At 43.8% G+C, this 23,197-nt stretch overlaps 1 protein-coding gene across 2 annotated transcripts in view; it reads right to left on the reverse strand.

The window, feature by feature from the left end:
• Positions 1-23,197, reverse strand: part of NCAPG2 (non-SMC condensin II complex subunit G2) — a 52,593-nt gene that overhangs the window by 11,586 nt on the left and 17,810 nt on the right. Inside the window, exons 10-24 of one of the 2 annotated variants that reach the window (XM_081038460.1) lie at positions 21,482-21,577; positions 20,704-20,829; positions 17,457-17,636; positions 15,721-15,873; positions 13,096-13,318; positions 12,830-12,927; positions 11,400-11,573; positions 9,375-9,445; positions 8,202-8,355; positions 7,916-8,089; positions 6,829-6,945; positions 6,601-6,741; positions 6,102-6,201; positions 2,588-2,775; positions 1,191-1,331 (exon numbers count right to left, since the gene is read on the reverse strand). In XM_081038460.1, the coding sequence (XP_080894586.1) occupies positions 1,191-1,331; positions 2,588-2,775; positions 6,102-6,201; positions 6,601-6,741; positions 6,829-6,945; positions 7,916-8,089; positions 8,202-8,355; positions 9,375-9,445; positions 11,400-11,573; positions 12,830-12,927; positions 13,096-13,318; positions 15,721-15,873; positions 17,457-17,636; positions 20,704-20,829; positions 21,482-21,577 (2,136 nt within the window). The remainder of the gene's footprint in view (positions 1-1,190; positions 1,332-2,587; positions 2,776-6,101; positions 6,202-6,600; positions 6,742-6,828; positions 6,946-7,915; positions 8,090-8,201; positions 8,356-9,374; positions 9,446-11,399; positions 11,574-12,829; positions 12,928-13,095; positions 13,319-15,720; positions 15,874-17,456; positions 17,637-20,703; positions 20,830-21,481; positions 21,578-23,197) is intronic. The other variant, XM_081038461.1, reaches the window with a different exon arrangement.

Here is a 23,197-nt window from a genome sequence, read left to right on the forward strand (position 1 = left end):
GGACAAAAAAAAAAGACCCCATATGGTGTTCACAAGAAACACACATAATGAAAAGCAGGACAAAAGGGTAAGAAAGCTGATGCTATCTATACACAATTAGAAACGCCAGCACAAGCAGACTGCGCGATGACAGCACTGCAGAGACAGAGACATCCCATAAACACCCCCATCAGAGGCCCAACAGCCGCAGGTGTCCCAGGGCATGGAAGGAGGATGCCCCAGACAGGCGGACAGACGGACAGACGAACGGCGAGCACACAGAACACAGGTCCACAAACCTTCTGTAAAGTAGGAAGACAGGGAAATTTAAATCAAATAGTACATATTTTCAGCTTTGTGGGCAAAACGATCTTGACACCTACTCAACTGTGCTGTCTTAGCACAAAGAAGCCACAGAAAATGCTTGAAGATTGGTGTGGCTGCTCTCTAAAATGACTGTTTACAAAAGCAGAGGATGGGCCAGGTTTGTCCACAGGCTGTTAACGGACTTATTTACAGCTGTCAGCTCTTTAGCTCCCTGGAGTAAGTTCTAGTCCTTACTCTGCATCATCTAACAATCACTTTCCCAAACCAGAGGACCTCCCTTCAAGTTTTAAGAGGGCCTCATATTCTATTAATGTTTTAGAATTTAAGTAACTTTTTAAATATTCATGATCTTATAATGCAAAATTCATGACATATATACAAACATTCATATAATTCCATGACATTCCTTGTCAGATTTCATCTCTTCATTATTTTTACTGTCGTAAGTCCCTCAATACTTCGAGGATTCCATGTGGAAAAAACAGCACTTTTTCTTCTGACTTAAAGCAGCTTTAACCAAGTAGGTTAATCATATAAAATAAGTATTACTAGGAAACTAGCCAGTCCTTTACAGGGTGGGAGTGAGGACATCATGTGTTTACGTTGAAGGTACAAGTTCAAACCTCCTCTGTTTAGGAAACAAAAAAAGCAGGGCTGCTGTCACGAGGCAGAGACGTGGATGCCTTGGAAAGAGCAGCTCAACAGGAGCCTGGCATCCTGGGCACCACTGACCAGGGCCTCTGCCTCATCAGGGGCAGATGCCCACTAAACCCCAAGATCTTAAAAATACTTGCTAAAACATAAAAATGTGGTGCTGGCCGAGAAGAGCATCTTTACAGTCAAAAAAAACACAGTGGTTACTGGACTAACAGAAAAGACTTCACCTTTCGCAGTTGGTGACTTATCTCGACAACAGAGGCAGCAATCAGAGTGGAAAGCATATCCCGGTGAACGGGCGTGTCCGTGTGCCAAGACTGAACAGTCGTTATAAAGTCATGAAGAGGAGTCTGCACAGAATACAGGAGCTACGAGAAAGCACATCAGTAGTTTTTAGGGGTTAAAACAAAAAGACACTTGAGAACCAGTATTCCTACTGTCCTCCCCAGGGCCCCAGACCCCTGACTGTATTTGCCTCCAGCAAGCCCACTCCCTCCCTTCCTGTTTTTCACTCAAATCCCTCAGGCACTGTGGCTAGAAGAGGACAGGACTGAAACCCTCCTGGAATTACCTTCCCAACATTCTTTCCCCCCAAAAAAGAAAAAAACCCCAAAAAAGCAAACTTCCCAAAAATAATATTAATGAAGAAAAAAGGAAGGAAAGATGAAGAAATACCACTGACATTACAAGCAGCCAACTCTGATGCCATGCGTTCTGAATGAAGCTGCACAGACAATGGTGAAAGATTTCGAGAGAATATAAATGATTTTGGCATAAATTACGTTACATAAACCGATCACTGACACTTGAACCAAGTCATTAAAAAAATTTCGAATTACGTGAAATATGAACTATACCTGGGAACATATGGCCACCGACCTTCAACTACCTCTAACAGCTAAGTACAGAATAAAACGGAAAGTTTTCAATATTTCAAAAACATCCTCCCATGGAAGCACTTTAAAAATCTTAATTAAAAAACAACAGCTTATTCATATTTTTAAATCACTACTTAGAAAAACTAATGGCCCTCTCTGCTGACCATGATTTTAGGAGTAAAGCCACTCTGGCAGCCAGGTTACTCAACAGCCACCTCACATCAGCTTCCAGTCAGCAAAGGGAACCACGGGTCCTACCAGCTCAACCTCTCACTTCCAACCAGAGAAGGTCAGGCGGCACTGAAACTAGCACTTCAGTGGAGGAAAGTTTTTGTCATCTACAGATAATCAAAATTAGCATTCTCAAAAATGTATTCTACTTGGAAAACCTTGTGAAATAACAACTGAGCACCCAGAAGCCTATTGTAGTCATACCTCTGCTTGGCAGGTGGGCTCCCACAGCGGACCTGTGCCCTGAACTCACAAACACTTGTTCAAAGGCTGACAGTCCCACCCCCCCTCCTGCCCAGGTGCAGGTATTATCACCTCACACAGCAGAGTGTACCCCACTGTGGTCGGTAGGCATGTCTGAAGAATGGAACCCGGCACCTCTCTCCCACACCGAGCTGCACCTAACCCAACAGCCCAACGATACAAGCAAGCACTCAGCCTGCGCCCTCGGCCTCGCCCTCAGGGAAGCACTGGTCATGGCACATCTAAGACCCGTCCTGTAAAGATGCGAGTACCCGCAGGCCTTCTTCCGGTTGCTTCCGAAAGCTCCACGCCATACATTCCAACATTTTCTGAAAGACTTTCTGGACCGTGTCAAACAGCGTTGCAACTTCTTCATCTGAATCAATTTTCTGCTTCAAGGAACTTTCGGTTACCTCTTTTAGAACGCCAAGAAGTAATGAAACATAAAAGAATCCCTTCACTAGAAAGAAAATTGGATAAATCAGTTATCGAATCACGTGATTTAGGTGAAATCATTACACATTTTAACTCCCATGTGTGTTATGGTAACTTCAAAGAGATTGTTACTGGTCAGCCAATACTAGGTTAACATAGATATTAACAAATAAAAGCCATTCCTTTAAACATAAAACAAGTCCCTCCAGTAACAGCATGTTTGACTCACTCACTAAGAACTGTGCTCCCTGCAGATGTGGACAGCGGGTCCCGAACACCTGGATGAGAGCACACCTTACTTCTGACACCAAATCAACACCAGCTCTACAGTCCAAGTCTGAGCATGACCCAACAGTTTTCCAAATACGGTGTAACAACCTCGGAGGCCAACTCTTCAATTCGTAACACCTTACGGTTTATTGGTTGTCTTTCTCTTCCAAATCACCACCTTCACCGTGTTGTATGGATTTGGTAAAATGTTTTCCATGTGTGAGCCCAGATCCTACAATTCACCCCAGAGACTTGAATTTATCTCCGTTCATAGATTAATAAAATACAGTGAGCTCTACTTGAGACAGATACAAAACTACTACCTCAAACCCCAGTTTATCTGCTAAAGTAAATAAAATCAAGGGCGCTGTTCCAGTCAAGGTCACCCTTCAAAAGGTCCATGGCACTTCCAGAATCAACAGAAAGTTTCTAAAATCTTTTCATCATAGGAACTTTCAAGAAACTAATCTCTTTTACGTAAAAGAAAATGAGGGACACACATGCTCCACAAAGGTAAGTCATTTCAGCAGAACAGGCAGTAAGCCCTTTAACAAGTACAAATAGCCCAGAGGAGGACAACGTGCTGAGCCCCTGAAAACAGCCTCTGTCCTCTTATACCCACCCTCACAGTCGCCGGGGAGAACCACACTCTTACCTCTGTCTAGAATTACTGACAGCAATCTGAAAAGTTTAACAATTTTAATTCTAAGTGATTTCATTATATTCAAGCATTATGTGCCTTATAACCAAATACAGAGAGACAGTGGTTAAGTACCATACAACAAAATACTGAAGATGTGTCAGAATTCACAGCTATGTAAAACAGAAGACACTGACTAAAAAAGTTCTGGCTTCTCAGAAGTGAATCGGCTCACAGGAGGGCTGGGAGTGATGTCAGTCTAACACTGAGTGCTCCCGGGGTTTCCGAGCAGGTTAGTACCTCAGGCCACCATGTGCCTGCAAAGGAGCAGCAACCAGAGAACTGGCCCAGCCGGTCCTCCTCCTGGCTCAGCCGGGACAGGCTCCGTCTACCAGCCCTAAGCCCAGGCCGTGGTCTCCATCAGTCTCCCTTTACCTTTTCATTTATGACAGAGTCCATATTTACTGTGCCATGTAGTATTAGAAATGGAACTTTCCTTTCTGACTGCTGATACTTTTTGCAAGGTTTATGATTCTTAGCGCGGTGACACAGCACTGTCTGAACAGTCAGCCCTGTTGCCGTTTCCCACAACCTGTCACTCTCAGTGCCTGATTCTGCAGAATGCATGCTGTTTTTCGTAACACACATACTGTGTTACAGCAGAAAGTCCTGTAATTTTGTGAGCTTAGAGTTCTGCGTTTGGGTTGTGTGAGGAGACTCGGTTGTAGTCAAGGACATTTCTGCTGGAATACACACTTGAGCATGGAGAAGGCCTGTTTAATCATCAACAACACATACATAACTGGCTTTTCAATGACAATGTTTCCTTAGGACTCTTGCTAGTAGAGCCCAGGGCGCAGCAGACGCTTTGTCCACCTAGCTAAACTGCTGAGTGCAATCGTATTGGTGATAGGACTACAAAAACGACCACAGAGTTGATTCTCTCCCGGGAAATCCTGATAAATACAGTCCTTTGTACAAATACAAATATCATTTCAGTTTGGTCAGATGTAAAGTCAGTAACTTAGGGCCTTATTTGGGGAACAGATACTTCTATGTAATGAAACCGGCTACATCAGAGATCTAAAATTCTCAACAGCTCCTCAGATAAGTAAATTTTATAAATACGAAAAATAGATTCAGTCCTCTGGGGGGAAACAATTCCTAAATGATAAATGAAGTTTAAAAACCTGCCAATCATTTTTAATGTTTCAATCATTAAGTTTAAAATGCTGTTTTCTCAACAGAAAGTAAAAGTTATAAAGAATTAAAGACAGAAAGCCAAACTTTAAAACAAATAATATTTGTTCTTTTTAATATTTAGTCTTTAACTTTGGAAATTTTAAACAAATAATGTATAATCTTGCATGCAGTTATAGATTAATTTACGGAAACATGTACTCAAAACAGCAGAGTAATGGGTACCCCAGCTCCAGGACAGTCCAAGCACCCACCTTGGTGGCAGGAGCCAAACAGAAAGCCTCTGCAGGACTTGCCAAATAGACCCCTGGGGTCAGCGTGATGGGAACAAGACTCCAGATGACCAACTTCCAACTGAGCTGCAGACTTATGGAATCTAATTTTCAAAACATGATGCTAAATTTGCTAAAAGATAATCTTAGTTGCAATCTCTTCTAGCAAATATCTAGGCTTAAATAAACTTAAAGATCGACTTCTCAAGTTTCTGTAGTGCTCGGAAAGAAGCAAGTGTAGTGTTAGGGCGCACAGTGAGATCAGTTAAAAAGCAGTTCCACGCAGCGACTTGGCTGCCCCAGGGGGCTGGTGGGCAGGGGTCAGTGGTCAGCCCAGCCGTGACCAGAAGAGCAGGAGACATCCCGGACCACAGCCCCATCCTCCCGCCATGTGCTGGGGCTGTGAATGCGGCCCTGGGGCCCATGGATGGACCACGGAGGCCCGGGCTCCCATGGCTGGCCTTGCACTCACTCACTGCACACATTTAACTGAGTACGGAGTGTGTAGCAAGTGTGGGCACCATGGTATAGGTTCCCAGGGGTTACCCTGTCCTTGGGGTAACAGCAACTTCCCAGTGGTCCTGGGGAGCATTAAATAACCCCTAACTCACCCACCAGTGGCCAGGGCAGGCAACGAGAACTATTGTGACACCCTACGGGTGTCAGGAAGAGGCGGCATACCCATTGGGCGTCCTCTGCACCAGCCCACATGTGGCCAAGTCACCTGACAATCAGCAAACCACAGGCAGGGGACCCTCAAGGCCTCGTCAGAAACTCCAGACTTAGTCATATCCAATGCCAGATGCACCTTTGAACTTCTACGCTGCACCAGCCTGTAAATTCCTTTTTTGGTGAAGCTAGTTTGCATGACGTATCTGTCACTTTAAAGTGAGAGTCCTGACCAGCACAGTGAGGGAGGAAGATGGACTGGTTTTGACTGTTAATCGTCCTTTAATGAATGACATATACCTGTGTTCATGATTCTAAGACTCCACTGCAGAAGCTGTATCTGAAATTTACAGTCACCAAGGCCAACCATAACGACATCTTTGCACACAGTCAGGTATGTCTGTAAGAGACAGATGTGCAGACGTAACTCACCAACAAAGGGCATCAATCCAGCCTACAAAGCTTCTAACAGCTCAAACAAACCATCTTTACAAAAATGTTTTGTAAAGGAATTTCCATAAAGATACATTCTCACTTTGTTTCCTTAAGAAATCTAGACACACATTTTATGTAATTCCACAAACATTACTGAACACCTATTACATGCAATATGTAAAATTACATTAAAATTATGCAGCGTTTATGCTTTGCAAAAAAATACTCTTCTCAAATGCCACTGTAAGTTGTTAAGAATGGAAACACTACTGTCTAAGTTACAACTTTAAAATAGAAAATAAAATCTTGAAGCACGTCACAAACTCGGTAAGGAGAAAGGTTTCTGTGTCTTAAAAATTCTAACCTGAATGATTTGCTGATAAACAACCCTATGAAGCTTCAGATATTCTTCTTCTTGATCTTGAATAAAAGATAAAACTTTGCTTTCTAACCAAAACCCAGTGTCTTCCAAAATGGACAGGTACATTTTTCCTTCCGCGCAGAACTGTCCAACAACAGAAAGATAAATCAGCAAGGGGCCTGGCTTTGGCGAAGCACTTCCTGTGCTGCTGACAGACCAGAGGCGACTAACCTTGTGCTGCAGGTGGATGCTCAAGCGACAGTGTAGGCTGAAAGCCCGCAGGGCAGCTGCTTCACTGAAGCGGTGAGGCTGCCCGTCTGGCAAGTGCAGCATTGATTCCAGATCCGCCTGCAAAGTGAAACACCTGACACTCAGCGGCACTAGGAGGGAGACCCAGAAGTGCAGCAGAAGCGATTCTGCAACAAGGCAAAGCTTTCCCAGAAATGCAGTCTTCCCTTCCTCCCCCTGCAGACTCTCCCTCCTGAGGGACCACCAGGAACTTTTAAGTTACTGCTTAAGGAGCACTGAGGATCCAGTATGTTGAAGCCTTTGCCCCTTGGGGAAACTGACTTGCCTTTGGGGAGGGGTAAAAGGCAGCCCTGTGAGGACAGACCAACAGAGAGCGAGAGCGAGAGCGAGAGCGAGAGCGAGAGCGAGAGCGAGAGAGAGAGAGAGAGAGAGAGAGAATGAGAGAGAGGCAGTTCCTCTTGGGACAACTCACCTCAGGCAGGGTGCGGATCCAGCCTGACCACAACTCCCTGAACACCCCCTAACAGGGGCCACACCCCCGACTATACCCACACAGCCTAACAGGAGCCACGCCCCCCACCACACCCTCAAACAGGAGCCACGCCTGGTGCTGGCCCATCGGAGGCTCTGCCCTCGGCACAGGCAAACTCAGGCAGCAAACAGGCTGCTCCAGGGCTGGCCTGGAGGAGATGGCCAGTGAGCCAGTGAGAGGAGAAGGAAATGGTGAATTCTAGGAAACACTCTCCCAAGGGTCCTAGAAAAGCCTGTGGAGGACTCTGAGTCCCACATGGATGGACAGAAGCAGAACAAGAGACCCTGGGGGACAAAAGTCTTCCACAGACAGTGTATCCGGAGAAACAGGGCTGCCCCATCTTGCCCCCCAGTCACCGAGAGTTGCATATCCTCATCTGCAAACCAAGGGGGGGAGGGTACTAGGTAACTCTCACCTGCTTTCCAGCTGGGAAGATTTTACACCACACATACGAAAAATTGAGATCTTACTTGCTCACTCCTACTACATGGAATCACTCAACTCTCATGGTGTCTGTTATCGGTGCTATAAGGTTACCTTTGACGTTTCAAGTGCTTTCAAAAGATAGTTGAGTTTCTTCCGGGGAGCAGAGAGCAGGCACTCCCGATTCTTTGGATGGGTCAGCATGTACTCCATGTAAACCACGGCCAACTCAGGCTTCACTGGGCGTGTATCATGGATTTGCACTTTCCGCTTAGATGCTGAGTTACTCTGAAAGAATGGAGAGCAACAAACTGACACAACATTCCCAGGAAAGCATCTAATTTGTAACATGCAGTTCCCCTCAGGCAGCACATTTTAAAGAAACCCTACACAGGCATACCTTTCTCTGGGGCTGATCTTCTGGCAGCCAGTCGCAGATGAGTTCCAGAACATGTCCCACGTGTCCCCAGGAGCAGAGACAGTCTAACAAAGTGCAGTAGCTCCTGTCTGCTGCTCCTTCCTCTTGGTTTCTTAATGTGGAAATCACACCACAGCTGAAAATGTCAAATGTATAGTCAGACCGAGTATTTTAATAGCAATTTCCCCCTTTTCTAAAAGGTGAGGAAAATAAAGTAGCTAAGAACTGTGAGTACATAGCCCTTCCTATCAGAGGAACTCTTGAACATGCTCCACTGCAGGAATACAGTTTCCCCACAGTTACTACATGGGACAAGTTCTAACACAAAACACTGAATTAGAAAGCAGCTGGGGAATACTAAAGTCCACACAGCTGATATAAGTATTAAGCTTTCAGTGACACACCACTCACAAAAAACTCCCAGGCTTTCGTTTCTGTGTCATCTCTGTCAGACTCCAGGGCAAAGATTTCTAATTTGCGGGTGATGATTATTGTTTAGCATTAAACTATTATTTTTTTCATAAATATGAATACAAATAAGTAATTTTTACTGTCAAATGAAAAATATAATGCAAGCCACAAAAGCAAGCCCCTTAAGTCATTTTAAATTTTGTAGTGGCCACATTAAAAAAAAGGAAACAGGGAAAATTAATTTCAGTACCATATCTTAACTCAATCTATCCAGTCTCCTTTCAAGATGCAATCAGAAAAGAACTGATGAGATGCTGTACATTCTTCTTCTCACCCAGAGTCCATGAGAACTCAGCACTTACATCTCAACCCTGATGGCCACGCTGCCAGTGTCAGAGCCACGTGTGGCCAAAAGAACCACATGGATAGCAGCACAGCTCTAGGGACTCATGCTGCCGGGCTTGAAAATTACCCCCGACTTTACGGCTGAGAGACAGCTCTGGTTCCAAGCAGACTCTGGCAGTTTGCTTAGTGACTCCAGAGCCACCTGGAAACGGCTTCTTGCTATTTTCCTGGCCACGTGAGAGGGAGGGAGGGACCGAGGGAGCAAGGGAGGTGGGGGAAGCAGCAGCTGGGAACTTAACGCTAACATGTGACAGTCTGATGCATGCTAAACTAATAACCCAGCAAGACCAGTGCAGGACCCCCCCCAACCCGCACTGCTGGGCGGGGCCAAAGGAGGACCTGAATGTAGGCACGGCCGACGCTGGCATGAAGGACATCAGCATAAACAAAGGGATCTTGCAGCGATCATCCTAAACGCACAAAAAGGAAGACAAAACAAAAGGTATTTAAACACCGTACTGCTGTGAAAGCCTCCCCACACAACTTCCTAACCACCTATGTTCAAAGTTGCTCAGTAGCAACTAGAATAAGGAACCCTTTCCACATTCAGTGAGAAAAACTACACCTATTGGAAACCTCATGTCTGATGACTATTCTCAAAATTCCATGTGACACTTTACTACTCTGTGTGAGGTATTACTTTGTGCAAATATTTATTAAGCACCTACTGTATACAAGGCACCAATCTAGATCCTGGGGATACATCAGTACCCAGAATATACACGATTTCTCACTGCCAAGGCTCGCTGCCACAACTTTTACAAGTTTTTCCAAGTTGTAAAAACAACTGATGAAAGGGAAAAAAATTAACTATATACACTCGGTATCTGGAACATAAATCTCAAGAGAATGAAACTAGTCAGAGAAACTATTTTAAATAAAACAGTCAGAATATAGGAAGACTGTTGGTGAAATTTAAGGGGCAATGGCCAGGCTTCGGGTCGACCTGTGAAATTTAAGCCCACTCAGGTTCCTTCCACAAGCTAACAGGCTGGACAACAAAGCCAAGAATCCAGACCCTGAACTTCAGTTTCCTCCTCTGCAAAATGGGCAAGGTCGTTGGAAGGAACGTGTGAGGCGAGCCACACAGACTCACACAGTGCCTGGAATGCCGTGGTGCCTAATAAATGATCGCCACACTACTATTGTTTTTGTTACAACAACAAAGCAAACAGTAGACTAGACTCTATCAAGGACACTTAATAAAAGTGTCCTTAGTTGGTTGGGAGAATGAGGGGTGGTGGATCCTAAAAAAAATTTTTCCTAAAAATATACAGGAGCAACGTCAAAACATGGTCTGTAATTACTGTGCATCAAGTCAGAGTGAAGCCACCGTTACCCTTTAGAGAAAGTATTTTCTTAATGTTCCAAATGGAGACTGATAATTACTGCTGATCCCACGCTCTGTGCGGCTTCCAGGCTGTTGACTCACTTACAGGATGACCATGCTGTTCTGAGCTCCCAAGGCGGGGCAGCTCTCTTGCCAGAATCCTTCTGAATTAGGTGAATTAACTATCTTCCTGGGGTTCCTAGATACCCAGGCCACGTGCTCATCTGTCAGCTCATCCAGTGTCTAGTTATCTTCTGAGATTCTTGAGACAATGCTGGCTCCTCACTCCAGTGTTAATTATTTGAGCTTTAAAAGCACTAGTTACGTCAGCAGCCTCGTTATTTTCTTCCATGGACAGGACATGTTTGCATTTCAGAGACAAAAGGAGCTCAGACATGTGAGTCACAGAAACACAACTCACACAAAGAGTCTGCCATGAGTATACTCACCAAGACGGGAGGTTCCCAAAATCTGAGATCTTTCCATATTTAAACCATGTTCTCTTTATAATTGGGAATAATGTGCATTTTTACTATCACTCTTCCTTTCATTTGTTTTTGAAATATAAACTTCTTTCCAAAGTAAGACAGAAAGTCAAGGAATGAGGTTTCCTTCATCTAAATACTAGTCACACATGTGATTCTCTCTGACCCGGTAACAGAGACATAACTCAGCACTTCAGAAATATACCTGCTTGTAGTGGAGCGAATGCCTACAACTGCTCACAGAGCAGAGGCGACTGCAGCCTGATGTTCACAAACACCTCCTTCTCAATTCCCAGCAAATCAAACTGAATCCACCACAGAGAAAGCTGAGTGTTTACCCTCCACATGTCTCTGGGTGTTGGGGACAAGAAGCAGAAAGGCATGAAGTGGCCTCCGCCCTCAAGAAGAGCAGGAGGGAGACCAACTACCCTGCACGGGAGGAGCTGGCTGGGCCTTCTCCTTCCAGAAGGGGCCCAGGGCTAGGCAGGTAGGCAGACGACTGCACCAGTGTCTCTGCAATGCACCTGCACACACGGGGGCCCATCTTACCTGGAACACTTTCAGGTACTCGGGGAGCACAGAAGCAAACTTGTCAATGGTGTAGACTTTGGCCTCCTTGTTGTTCTCCATACTTCTGTGGATGCTTTTCCAAAGAATCACAATGATTTCTAATAAGCCTGCCATGGATGCGACATCGCTTACTGACAGGGTTTTGTCCAGAACCTAAGATACAAACAATTTACTGTGAAAGAATCGAACCATTACAACCACTAAGATAACCGCACTATCTTTAAAAGCACACCTCAGAATCCTAGCTCTAACGCAGAAACGCAGAAACGTAAAGACTATCAAGTTTATTTTCATGTCGTAATATGACTCTTCTGTATTTGAGGATCTCTAAGAGGTAAATCTGTTGTTAAAAGCCGACGCAGGAAATAATACATTCTGAATTAACCCTACATCCTTTCAAAAAACACTTTACATGAATTAAAATCCTCTAAAAAGGAAAACGTATAAACCACTGTCTTCACCTAGGAACATAGAACACTAGGAAAAAGCATGCTTTTTCTTTTACCGTATCTTCTGATTTGTTAACAGATGTCACTTCTCATCATAAACCTCAGCATGAACAGACTGGGGACAATAAAACCTAATTTACTTAAATGTGATTACTACTAAAATTGAGTTACAAGCTCCGCCCCTTCCCCCGCCCTCATTCTACATGCTGGTGGGTACCACACAAGACTCTGGTGTGATGACTGCTGCCAATTGACCCCATTCCACCATAGGCTTTCTTGGCTTGCTTTAAATTATATCCCATTTACATTTTCCCGCTTATGCTGGCAGGGAACAGTAGTCAGCATTACATTCTGAATGTTCACCTTAGACCACAATGAACCACAAAGGATATACAATTCTTTCAAAAACATTGTTTATGAACCTCCAAAATAATTAGTTGAAGTATCAACACTAAAGGAATAAATAAAAACCCCTAAGGCTGGGCAAAGGGAGAATTCCTCCCTTCCCTCCTTGAGTTCTTAAGGCCAGACTAATAATAAACCAACCTCAAACCAGATTAACAGGAGAAAAACCAATTTAATATGTGCGTATAAATGATGGTCTCTGAAATGACGAGCCAGCCAGCTTTTTATAACTGTTTACACAAAGAAACAACCAACTTGTGAAGAACTGACACTTCCGTTTGGCTGTTACTTGGTGAGAAACATAAACAAAGGTTGGGCGCAGTTATCAGCCAAGGAGTGGTGGTTTATAAGGACTTTTGCCCCTGGATTCTGAACCTCCAGACGCTGCGGGACATTTGGGGCGGCCTGCCCGGGGGCTTGACCCTAACTTGGACTGGAAAGGACACTGCTGACCTAAGGCCAGGGCTTTTTCTAAGCGTAAGGGAGGTGTGTCCCGCCAGGTCTGCATCAGGGCAGTGTGGTCCCGCCCACAGGGAGCGGCCCTCTCACACTCACGTTCTCCTTCTCCCTGCCTTCGTCCTCCTCTCCGCACTCGTTGACGGCCTTCCGGATGCAGGCATTCAAGCAGTGGCGGATCACATGCATCAGCTTGGCTAGAATGTTTATGATAAGCAATGGTTACTTACATGTTTCTTCAGCAAAGTTGCCTTCCTGGAAGGACAGTGCTAAGCCCAAGTAACTACAGTATTTTCGCGGGAACCACTAAGAACGGCACCGCAGCACGGCAGGCGGGCGGGCACACGGAGCCAGGGACTGCGTACCTATGTTGGTGCAGGCCGTGTGCTCGTGGGCATGCTGGTAGAACCTCCGGGCAGCTGCGTGGTTCATCTGCAGCAGCGTGACACAGCGCTCGCACCACACCTCCTCCGGCTGGTTCACCGGCAGAAAGGAGTTAAAGATGAGGCTAACCAGACGCCGACACACAGGCCGGGAATCTGATTCCAGACGAACCAAGATGTGCTCCATGGGGCATATTTTCCAAAACTATGTATAAAGCATGAATGCAGAAGGAAACCGTCAACTTTTCCTGCCATCTTGAAAACATTTTAGGCAGTTTCCAGAGCGTAATAAAAAAGAAACTATGTTTTATATTCAAGACTATTCAGTTCCAATAACTACACCAGAATCCGCAACACTTCTGCCGAGAAATTAGAATAAATCCTATTTTAAAAAGCACTGATGTATAATGTTCCTAAGTATAAGGCTGTTTGTTGGGGGGTAAATTATAATTAATTAGCACCATGCTCAATGCATAGTAAACTCTCAGATGAAAGCTATGATTATCAGTCTAATCATTCAAAAATTTTCTAAAACACCATTAACTTTTGGCCCATTAATGTGAAAACTGACTTTAAAAATTTACAACAGTTTTGACATAGAACACGGCAGCAGGCACTCCATTTCCTACCTCGCAGACACAGAGGCATCACTCAGGAAGCCCCATGGCCACAGTGACCATGAGTCCGCAGCAGCACCCCCTTACACGGCACCCCTTCACACAACACACCCTCCTGCCTTCTCGGCCGGCTTGCCTTGATGACCACACAGCCTTCTCCGGCCTGCCTCACTGCTGCCAGATAACTGCATCCATCACAAGTGTCCTACTGCCTTCTGCTCAAAAGCATCACTATTGTCTACTGCCTACAGAAAAGGGCCAAATTTCTAAGTAAGAAGTTCAAGACAAGAGGAAAACATCACAGAATAACAGAAAGAAAATAATTTTCATACTGAAATGTTCCTGTCTCAGTCACTTATCAGTTTTCTCATCTGTGTAAAGGGGGCACCATCACTGACATAGCTTTTTCTCAAGGACCTGGCTCTACCGAGCATTCCTTTTCCAGTGTTTTCAATTGAATCTTTCTTATTGGCGAGCATTTTCATGTCATTCCAACCTTTGAAAAAAAGAGCCATCCACAACTCGATCTGAGTTTCCTGCCTCCATCAGGTCCCACCTCCATTCCTGTATCCTTTTTATTACCCATCATGTATCAGTCATTCTGTCAGGGGCCTTTGAGAATAAAATGTGGCTCTGGCCCTTCTGAGCTCAGTCCTACCATGGCTTACGCAGAAATAAAAAGAAAGGATAACTCTCATTCCCTCTAAGGCTGGATGCAGGAGACCAATGACAGTGTTAACATTTCATGGGTACCGCAAGCAACACTGGTGTCTGACAGCAACATGCTGTCTCACCATTCCCACCCGGTGGGCCATCAGCCACCCCACATCCTGTTATCTGCCTCTCCATATGGCCACCAGTCTCTCACCTTGATTTTCAAAGATTCAGTGTGTGCCCCAAACAAACCTGTGCAGAGACCTCACCGTTAAACTACTCTGCCTTGCCAGTGCAGAGCTAAGGATTAAGATAAAAGGAACATTTCACTGAAACATTAAACCCAAACTCCACAGGCACTTCTGTCCCTGTCTTATCTCTCTCTCCCATTCTCTTGGGCAGACCCAGTAACAAACCCAAAACAACTGCTCTCTCCATTTCCTCACCAGCCATCACCTCAATGATCCTTTGCAAACAGATTTACAGTTCAAACACAAAACTAAGCCAAAAATTTCCCTTTCAGATTCAGAACGACAGTTTTAATAAGCTGTTATAACAAATTCAATTAAAATTGCAAACGGCTTTTTTGTTGAAATTGACAGGCTGATTCTAAAATTTATATGGAAATGCAAAGGACCTAATCCAGTAAAAAATTTCCACGGAAGCCGCTTCCTTTTCCAGTCACAGCCTTCTTTCACTGCACAAATGAAATGCGATGGTCTGTGCAGCTGACAATACAATGATGGCACATCAGCCTGTTCCCAAATCCTGTGCTGCGACGAAACAGCACCTTAAAGTAAATTTCAGAGAACTGCTGAATGGAGGAAGAAAACCCACAAATAATCATATGAAATAATAATGAAGTTAAGAATGTTATAACTAACATTTAGCCAAAAGCTGAAGAGAACTAGAGTTAAAGTAAAACAATGCCATGTACATTATAATAAAACAGGTAGCCCCTGGTTTCCTTCTTTAAAATGCGGGGGCAAGGGGAAATATCATATTCAACATTTTTCTACATAATATTTAAGTGCTTACTATGTACCAAGCATTTAAACATTTCAACAAAAACTTTCATGTATATGATAAAAATTTAAGGTAGGTGCTGCTTATATTGGCTTTCAAAAAGAAAACACACATTCATGATATTTCTGGAAACTTCAATGAAAATCACAGAACAAAATTTTACGACAGTAACAACTGGTAAACTATACTGGACATCCAGTTAGTTTAAATGTGATTACTAAAACTCTTGGAATTAAAACTGCTTTGTTGTTTTGTTGATGAAAACTTATTTATTTTATGTCTTAAATAAGAAAAATCCTCTGTACCTTACCTTAGCAGCTCTCACAGCTTTAACTTTAAGCAGCATGTCCACAAAAGCCACTCTCACTTTCTCGGAATTGTCATGGAGACTGTATCTTACTGCTGGCAAAAGCTGTTCTAATAACGGGTGGCTTAATTTGTTATCCAAAATTATCGGCAGACACTACAAGACAGGAGAAAGATAAGTTTAAAATTAGAACATAAAAAAAGTTCAGGTAAGAAAATATTCAGTTCCATTTTTATGAGAACTGCTAGTGAAATAAACATAACTGCAGAAAATAACACTTTTCTCAGTTTCATACAAAAAGCTTTTAATGAACCTTTAATGAATTAGTAGTTTCAATGACTGATAATCAGTTTATCCACTGTTTCATTCAAATAAGAGTAGAGCAGTTCTAAAAATGATGTCTCAATACTTTCTCTTAGTAAGTTTTATGGGTTTTAGGGTGCAAAAGAAACACAGAATAGCCGGTGGGGTAGGCTCCAAAGCTAAGGTCCCAGAACCCTTTTACACACTCATTCTCTGTACCTCCTGACTCGATTCCACATGGAAACCAGAAGGCACAAGGCCCCCAACTCTCTCCTATGTGTACCCCAGATGGATGGTGGAGCGACTAGCCATGAGACAAGTTCAGCCCAGGCTCTAACTTGTAGGAAGCTATGATGCACTCTACCATCACCGCTTTCCAGTTATTAGGAAAAAGGATTTTTTTTTTTAGGACCTTATATTTTAAAAATCATACTTAAATTTTTACAGATGAGTTGATGTAACGTCTGGAATTTGCTTCAAAGTAATCATGGGAGACAATGGATGGGGCTACAGATGAAATTGTATGACACTGGATGAAGGGAGAGAGGATATTTTTGTAGGTTCTTATTAAAAGTACATAAAGTAGGGCCGGGCCGGTGACTGAGACGGCTGGAGCTCCGTGCTCCTAAAGCCAAAGGTCACCGGTTTGATTCCCACATGGACCAGTGAGCTGCGCCCTCTATAGCTAAGAATGTGAATAACGGCTCTCCCTGGAACTGGGCTGCTGTGAGCAGCCGGAGGTTGGCGTGAGTGGCCACCAGCCACCGTGAGCTGTTGTGCTTCCATGGGCTGCTGTGTACTGCCGTAGGCTACCTAGTGCTGGTATGAGTGGCCGGTGGCCAGCTTGAGTGGCCAGCAGCCAGCGTGAGTGGCTGGCAGCCACTGTGAGTGGCTGGCAGCCTGCAAGAGCTGCCGTGAGCTGCTGTGAGCGGCCGAAGGACAACTGGCGACCGGCTGCCTCAGCTGGGTGGGCGCAAGGCTCGTAATACCAGCATGGGTCAAGAAGCTGTGTGCTACATAACTAGGCTGAGAAACAACGGCTTGAACTGGAGGTGGAGGCGGGGAGGAGAGGCAGGAGAAAAAAAGAGTATACCAGAAGAGTCAATCTTAAATGTGTAATAATTTAAAAAAATTTTTAAGTACATACAGCTCCTAGTCTAAAGTTCTGTGCCCTCCCACAGACAAAAAACTATTTCCAGTAGACATTTTTTATAGAAAACACTTTTAATTTGGTTTATAAAACCTTACTTTGGATATACAACAAAAGTGTCAACTGTGCTTTATCTATGGGTGTACTAAGATTTATCTATGGGTGTACTAAGATTTATCTATGGGTGTAGTAAGATTATGGGTGATTTTTAAGCTTTTCTTCCTCTGCATTTTCTAACTATTAGTCTACAGTAACAAAATACTGTTCATGTAACTTCACATCTTACCTTAAAGACCGAGCAGCGCACATCAGCCGAGCTTGTGTCAAACGCCAGCTCCCCAGTGACTTTCTTGAGGAGATCAATGAGAATGGTTGGAGGCATCATTTCCCAGTACTTGGAAGTTATTTTACAAACACCAAGTATCCCTGCAGAACGGACCATCGGATAAGGGTCTTCTAAAAGGCTCTATAAGTAGGAGGGGAAAAGACTTCAAAACCTTCAATCAGCTCCCTTTTGTCACGATCTGCTTTACATATCAGCACTTTGGGCATTCACAACTTAACAGACACTTCAAATTATAGAAACACCGTCATGCACAGCCTCATGGTCTCGGGTCATTATCATTCCCAGCTGAGTATTTCAGGAGGCCCATCCAGATACATGCAGTGGCCTATCTGACAATCTCACCCAGAGGACGCTGCGGACAGACGGCAGGCCCTCCAGCACCGGCTGCACCAGTCAGTGGGCTGTGCAGAGACATAGCCCATGTAACCCGCTGTCTTGAATTCCCAAAGTTCTGAAATGCACTAGGGCCAGAATAAAGATTCTACTTGTAATGACTTAATTCAGACAACCGTCGTCAGTGGTTGGATAGTAAAACAAAAAAAAACAAGATGTTATGTACCCCTGAGGGAAGAACCCAACAGCACCACAGAGACTCAAACACAATAAACTAAACCGCACAAAAATGAGACTCTCTTCACCTCTCCATTTAACTACCAATTTACAAGAAAATACAAAGGGCAAAGGGACACATTAATGATGCTGCAGGTTCTGTAAAACCCAGACTATAGGAAACAAAAGAATAACTTGGCTTCTTCAACAACAAAAATAGCAAGAAAAAAAGAGAGGGCGGAGACACTGCTGGGGAGGGAACTGATAGTCCCAGAGACGTAAACAATACACCGGCCAATCATAACATATGGCTCTCATTTAGAGAGTCACACAAAACTGGAAAAGTGTCATTGAAATGTCACTGAAAAACAATGACTGGATTTTGATGACACTAAGGAATCATTATTTGTCTTTTTTTAGTTGTGACAACAGTAATGCTTATGCTAAGAAAAAAAAAAAGTCCCTATCTTTTAGCAATACCTACTAAACTGTTCTGAGCTGATCTGCTTCAAAACGAGGGAAGAATAGATTAGGCTTGGGTCCCTAACTACTGAAAGTGTTATGGGTACACAGGGGTTCAAATACTAGGCTCTCTATTTACTATATGTGTGAAAGTTTCTATCATAGAACTTTAAAATCAAAATAATTCTTACTCCATAATTAGGAAAAAGGGGGACAAGGCTTCAAGTTAGGGCGAATAAGCACTTCCTTCCTCTCTCTTCCCTAAATTCTCATCAAAATGACAAATAAGATAATAGGGATAGCGAAACCAGGAATAAAAAGACTGCAGGATTTCTAAGAGAAAGAAAATGAAAAGGTCAGATTCATTGAGAAAGAAAGGAGCAGCAAAGGTCACGCCATAGGAGTGACCTGGACACTCCTATGTCCCACCTGCACAGAGCTCTGGCCACCCCAAACGCTGGGTCAGGACTACAGGTGATATAACAGCTGCAAACAACTCTACGGACACAGGTGGGCGGTCTGGAGTAAGCATTTGCTCCCAGAATGAATAAGCTGCTGGAAAGAATTCTCAAAATAGGTGTCAAGGGGTGGGGCAAAGAAGAGCCAGCAATAACCCCAAACCTCCACACAGGGAAAAAGAGGAGATGGTGCCACCAGGAGGAGAGGCTCCGCCCACCTGGCATCTGTGGGGTCACCAGCGGCCTCCTCACTCACAGAACCTAAGGGGAATCCCACCTGCTGACAAGCTCTGTCCACTACCCACAGCATGACTGCTTCCCATGCTAGACGAAGCCAGCAGAAGACCCAGCTCTGCACAGCCAGACAAGGGTCCGTGCCAATGACCCAACCAAGCCACCCTCATCCACAATAAGAATGGAAAGTGGACGTGACAGGTCACTTGAGAAAAAACAAGAGCAAGAGAAACAGATGCAAAAAATAAAACAAAAAATAGAGAGCTTTAGGAATGGAGGTCCTGTCTTTAGAATTCACAGGCTTCATAGCTTTTGTTTTGTATGAATTACTTTCAATATTCTTCTTCAAAAATGTGTTCTGGATAATCACCTTGTAACCACACAGACTCACAGGACTTTAGGCTCACGTCTGTGTTTCCAACGAATCACACTCACCAGATAGTCACTAAAAATGAAGGTACCTCACTTGTCATGCTCTTTCTACAAGAACCTCTGTGAGTCTCGACAACTACAGATACTCATGGGAGCCTCCTGTTTCTATCTTCAAAGTCTCCACATTACTCAAGTTTGAGAAACGCTAACAGAGCCCAAAGCAGAAGAGAGCAGTTAAGGCACAGGGAGGACAGGGAGCAATCACTGCCCTATTTATCAGATTAGCTCCTTTGCGGGGCCTCATAAAAGACCCATTTCTTTATACTATCATTTCCACTTTCTGCATGTCTACAATTTTTCATCATCAGTCAGAAAACAAAGAGAAGGAAGGGTTTTAGGAGTGCCGTGGTACCACCACCATCATGGTGTTTTTGCTATCACACTACCGACAGTTGTATCCATTAACGAGGAGGACAAACAGTACTCTTTAGCTTGTGTTAGGAAACGCTGCGAAGGGAACGTGGAGGTATAAGCGGAGGGTAGCACTCTAGCGAGAGGAAGAGGATCGCAGTACCCCTGGGAAATAAATGTCACATCTAATGTCCTAACATCTCACCTGAAAAATCAGGCGTCTGAGAAAAACAATTGCAACAGGTGTTCCCTGGAGTGGAGGCCTGCCGTAAAACACAGCCAGTGTTTGGTCACTCATCCCACCCACAGCTTTTCGGAGGGCAGTGCCAGCATCCCCAACTCACAGATAGAGAAAAGGGACTTCCCAGAGCGACGCAGCTGTCAAGTGAGAGGTGGAACCAAGCCTGGGGATCATAGCCTCTCCGCTGGGGAGACAAGAATATACCTAAAACATTTAAAACTGTATCAAGTAATGAATGAGATGTTCCAAAGGAGATAAGGAGGACGAGAAAAAGACCCTTCAGTCCACAGCGCTGCGGAAGATCCCAGGGAGAGAAGAAATTCCCTTGAAGAATGTCAAGCTCTGGAAAGCTTGCCATGTGGGGGGGCAGGGCACAGGCAGATACAGGGGACAGCCAGGCCACACGCTAGGCCTGGGCAGAGCTGAAGTCATAAGGAGCTCGACCACAGGAAATACGTACATACAGTTCTTCAAACTGCCTCTGAATTTCACTGTCCATTTCAATAGCGTTCAAGTGTGGATCCCTGACAGGAAACGCCTCAACGAACAGCAGTGCAGCATTTGACCGGACTTCAGAGTTTCTGGCCTGGAATAATGAAAATAGAGTGTTTCAGGATCCAAACAGATGACATTCCAGGACTTCAGTGCAGAGTTCCTAGAGTATAGCACCTAGGATCTCAACAAAGACTTATTTATGGATTCAAGACAATGATAACATTTATACTGACCACACTTGTGAGACCTGCCTTAGCTTAAGCCTAACTCTCAGTTCGGTGTCAAGAGATCCAAAAGATGATTCCTTACGTCAAAACCCGCCTTGTGTCATGAAGACACAGTGACCATCATACCCCAGTCCCGACACCAGGTACCTGTGTTGGAAACCACTCGTATTTATGTGAACGCTCACTGTTGTCACCCTGGCTCCGTCACCAACAGAGGGCCTGAGGCACCAGGAAGGCCCAGCCCAGCTCTGCAGACCCCCCACACCTGTTGGCTTAGTTAGTGTGACGACTCCCCTTCCAACTGTGTAGTCAGCACTAAACCGGCTCAGATCCCCAGTTTAACATATACTTGAGTAATGCTTCTAACGAAAGAATAATCCTCCCCAAACTTCACAAAGCTCCCAGCCTGCAGTCCTGTTTTTACTTCCTTATTACAATTTTGAATTACAAAGTGCTGAGTTCAAAAGAAGCATCACCAGTACATTCTAAATATGACAGACAGTTTAACATGTACACCTTTAGTCCTCTCCAAAGGATGGGTTTGTATAATCTGTAAAGCATCTCTTCCACTCCCTGCCGAACTCTCTTTTGATGATGGAAATAACTCAGCACCTAAGAGCCAAAAAAAGAGAGCAAACGTAATGTTTTAAAAAAGCATCTGAGATCCTACTTGAAAAAACCCATAGGGAGAGCAGGTTCTCTCCACCTTAACAGGCACTGGTGCTTCAATTGGGACAATTCTTTCCCAGGAGGAACTACAGTGGGTAGGTGTGTCGACAATATCCAAACGTGGTTAGTCACGTGAAAGAAAGCATGAAGAAATACAGAGCAGTGACCTTGGGCTCTAAAAAGGTTTGCGCTGTAGCTTCTGCTGTCCTACCACCAGCCACATGACCCATGACCTCCAGGGGAAATGGGAAAGGAGTCCGGCTAAGTGGTTTCTGTAAGCCATTCAGGTTCTCAAATGCCGGCAATAAGTCTGGTTCTAAGAGCCTGTAATGGACATCCAGAACAGACAGACCGAGATCAAAATGACTGTCACTGCCTAGTGATCCCTCAAGGCACGAGCTTCATTTAGACACTAAGTGCCTACAAAACATCTTGATAATCAGACAACAGGGTTGCTCCTGGAGCATCTCCTCCTCTGTCCTTTTCTCCTTTTTCCCAGCCAGAATCTTCCTGCAACTCTTCATAGACTTGTGACCCCAGCAACAACCAATTTTGCCTTACTTCCTTATTTAGCAAGCAACTCCAGGAGCTAAACTTATTAGTGAAAAATGGGGGGAAAAATTAAACAGGTTATAAAACAACTTATCTACTTTAAGTGAGCTAGAATCAACTTTACCCTAAAAGAAATACAATCTGGGGATTATTTTTTTGATTGTTAATTCTTTATTTAGAAGTTTTAATTGATTTTGGTAAGTGATAATAGTCTATAGTTTGTTTTTGTGTACAAATTTATCAAGTTTTGATGTCAAGGTATACTTGCTTCATAGAAAGATTTTTAAACAGCTTTATCAAGATAATTCACATCCCATAAAAGTCACTCTTATAAAGTGTATAATTCAGTAGGTTTTAGTAGATTCACAGAGTTGTGCAACCATTACTATTACCTAATTTTAGAAGATTTCCATCAACAATATGGGGATTTTTACTTTCAAATGACTTCTGAAGCATTTCCTGAAGCTTCTTTCAACATATCAATTTACCGTATAAATATGATGTTTATCCAAAAAAAGATTTGAGGAAAAAGCTATAATATGTTGCTATAAGCAGTGATAACAATTACTTAAGAGTTCAGGAGTACATTTCATTTGAAAAGTGAAAGCCAATACTCTTCCTTTTAATTCTCTCTGGGCATTTTTCCATAAATTTACCAGTGACTTCTATACTTATACTATCTTAATTGCTCAGACTACCACAGCAGAAAAATCAGATACAAAAAAAAGTATCTAATCACTTGTACCAAGAGTGAAGCAACTATGTCACAAACCTGTAGTTTAACACGATGCTGTTCCTTATGACTAACTAGAATACGAAACAGCAAACCCGGCCTGTGAAATAAATGCCCCAACAGACGAGGACTTCATGAAACCACACTGGGCCAGGGAGTCGGGGGAGGGGGTGTAGTTATCTCTGGGCTCTTTATCTTTGGGTAGTTCAAACTATATCATTGATAACATAAAGAAATGTTTTCTTATCCAGTCAAGCTTCATTAGAATATTTACATTC

This window comes from Rhinolophus hipposideros (genome assembly GCF_964194185.1).
Source record: "Rhinolophus hipposideros genome assembly, chromosome: 25".
NCBI classification, from domain to species: Eukaryota; Metazoa; Chordata; class Mammalia; order Chiroptera; family Rhinolophidae; genus Rhinolophus; species Rhinolophus hipposideros.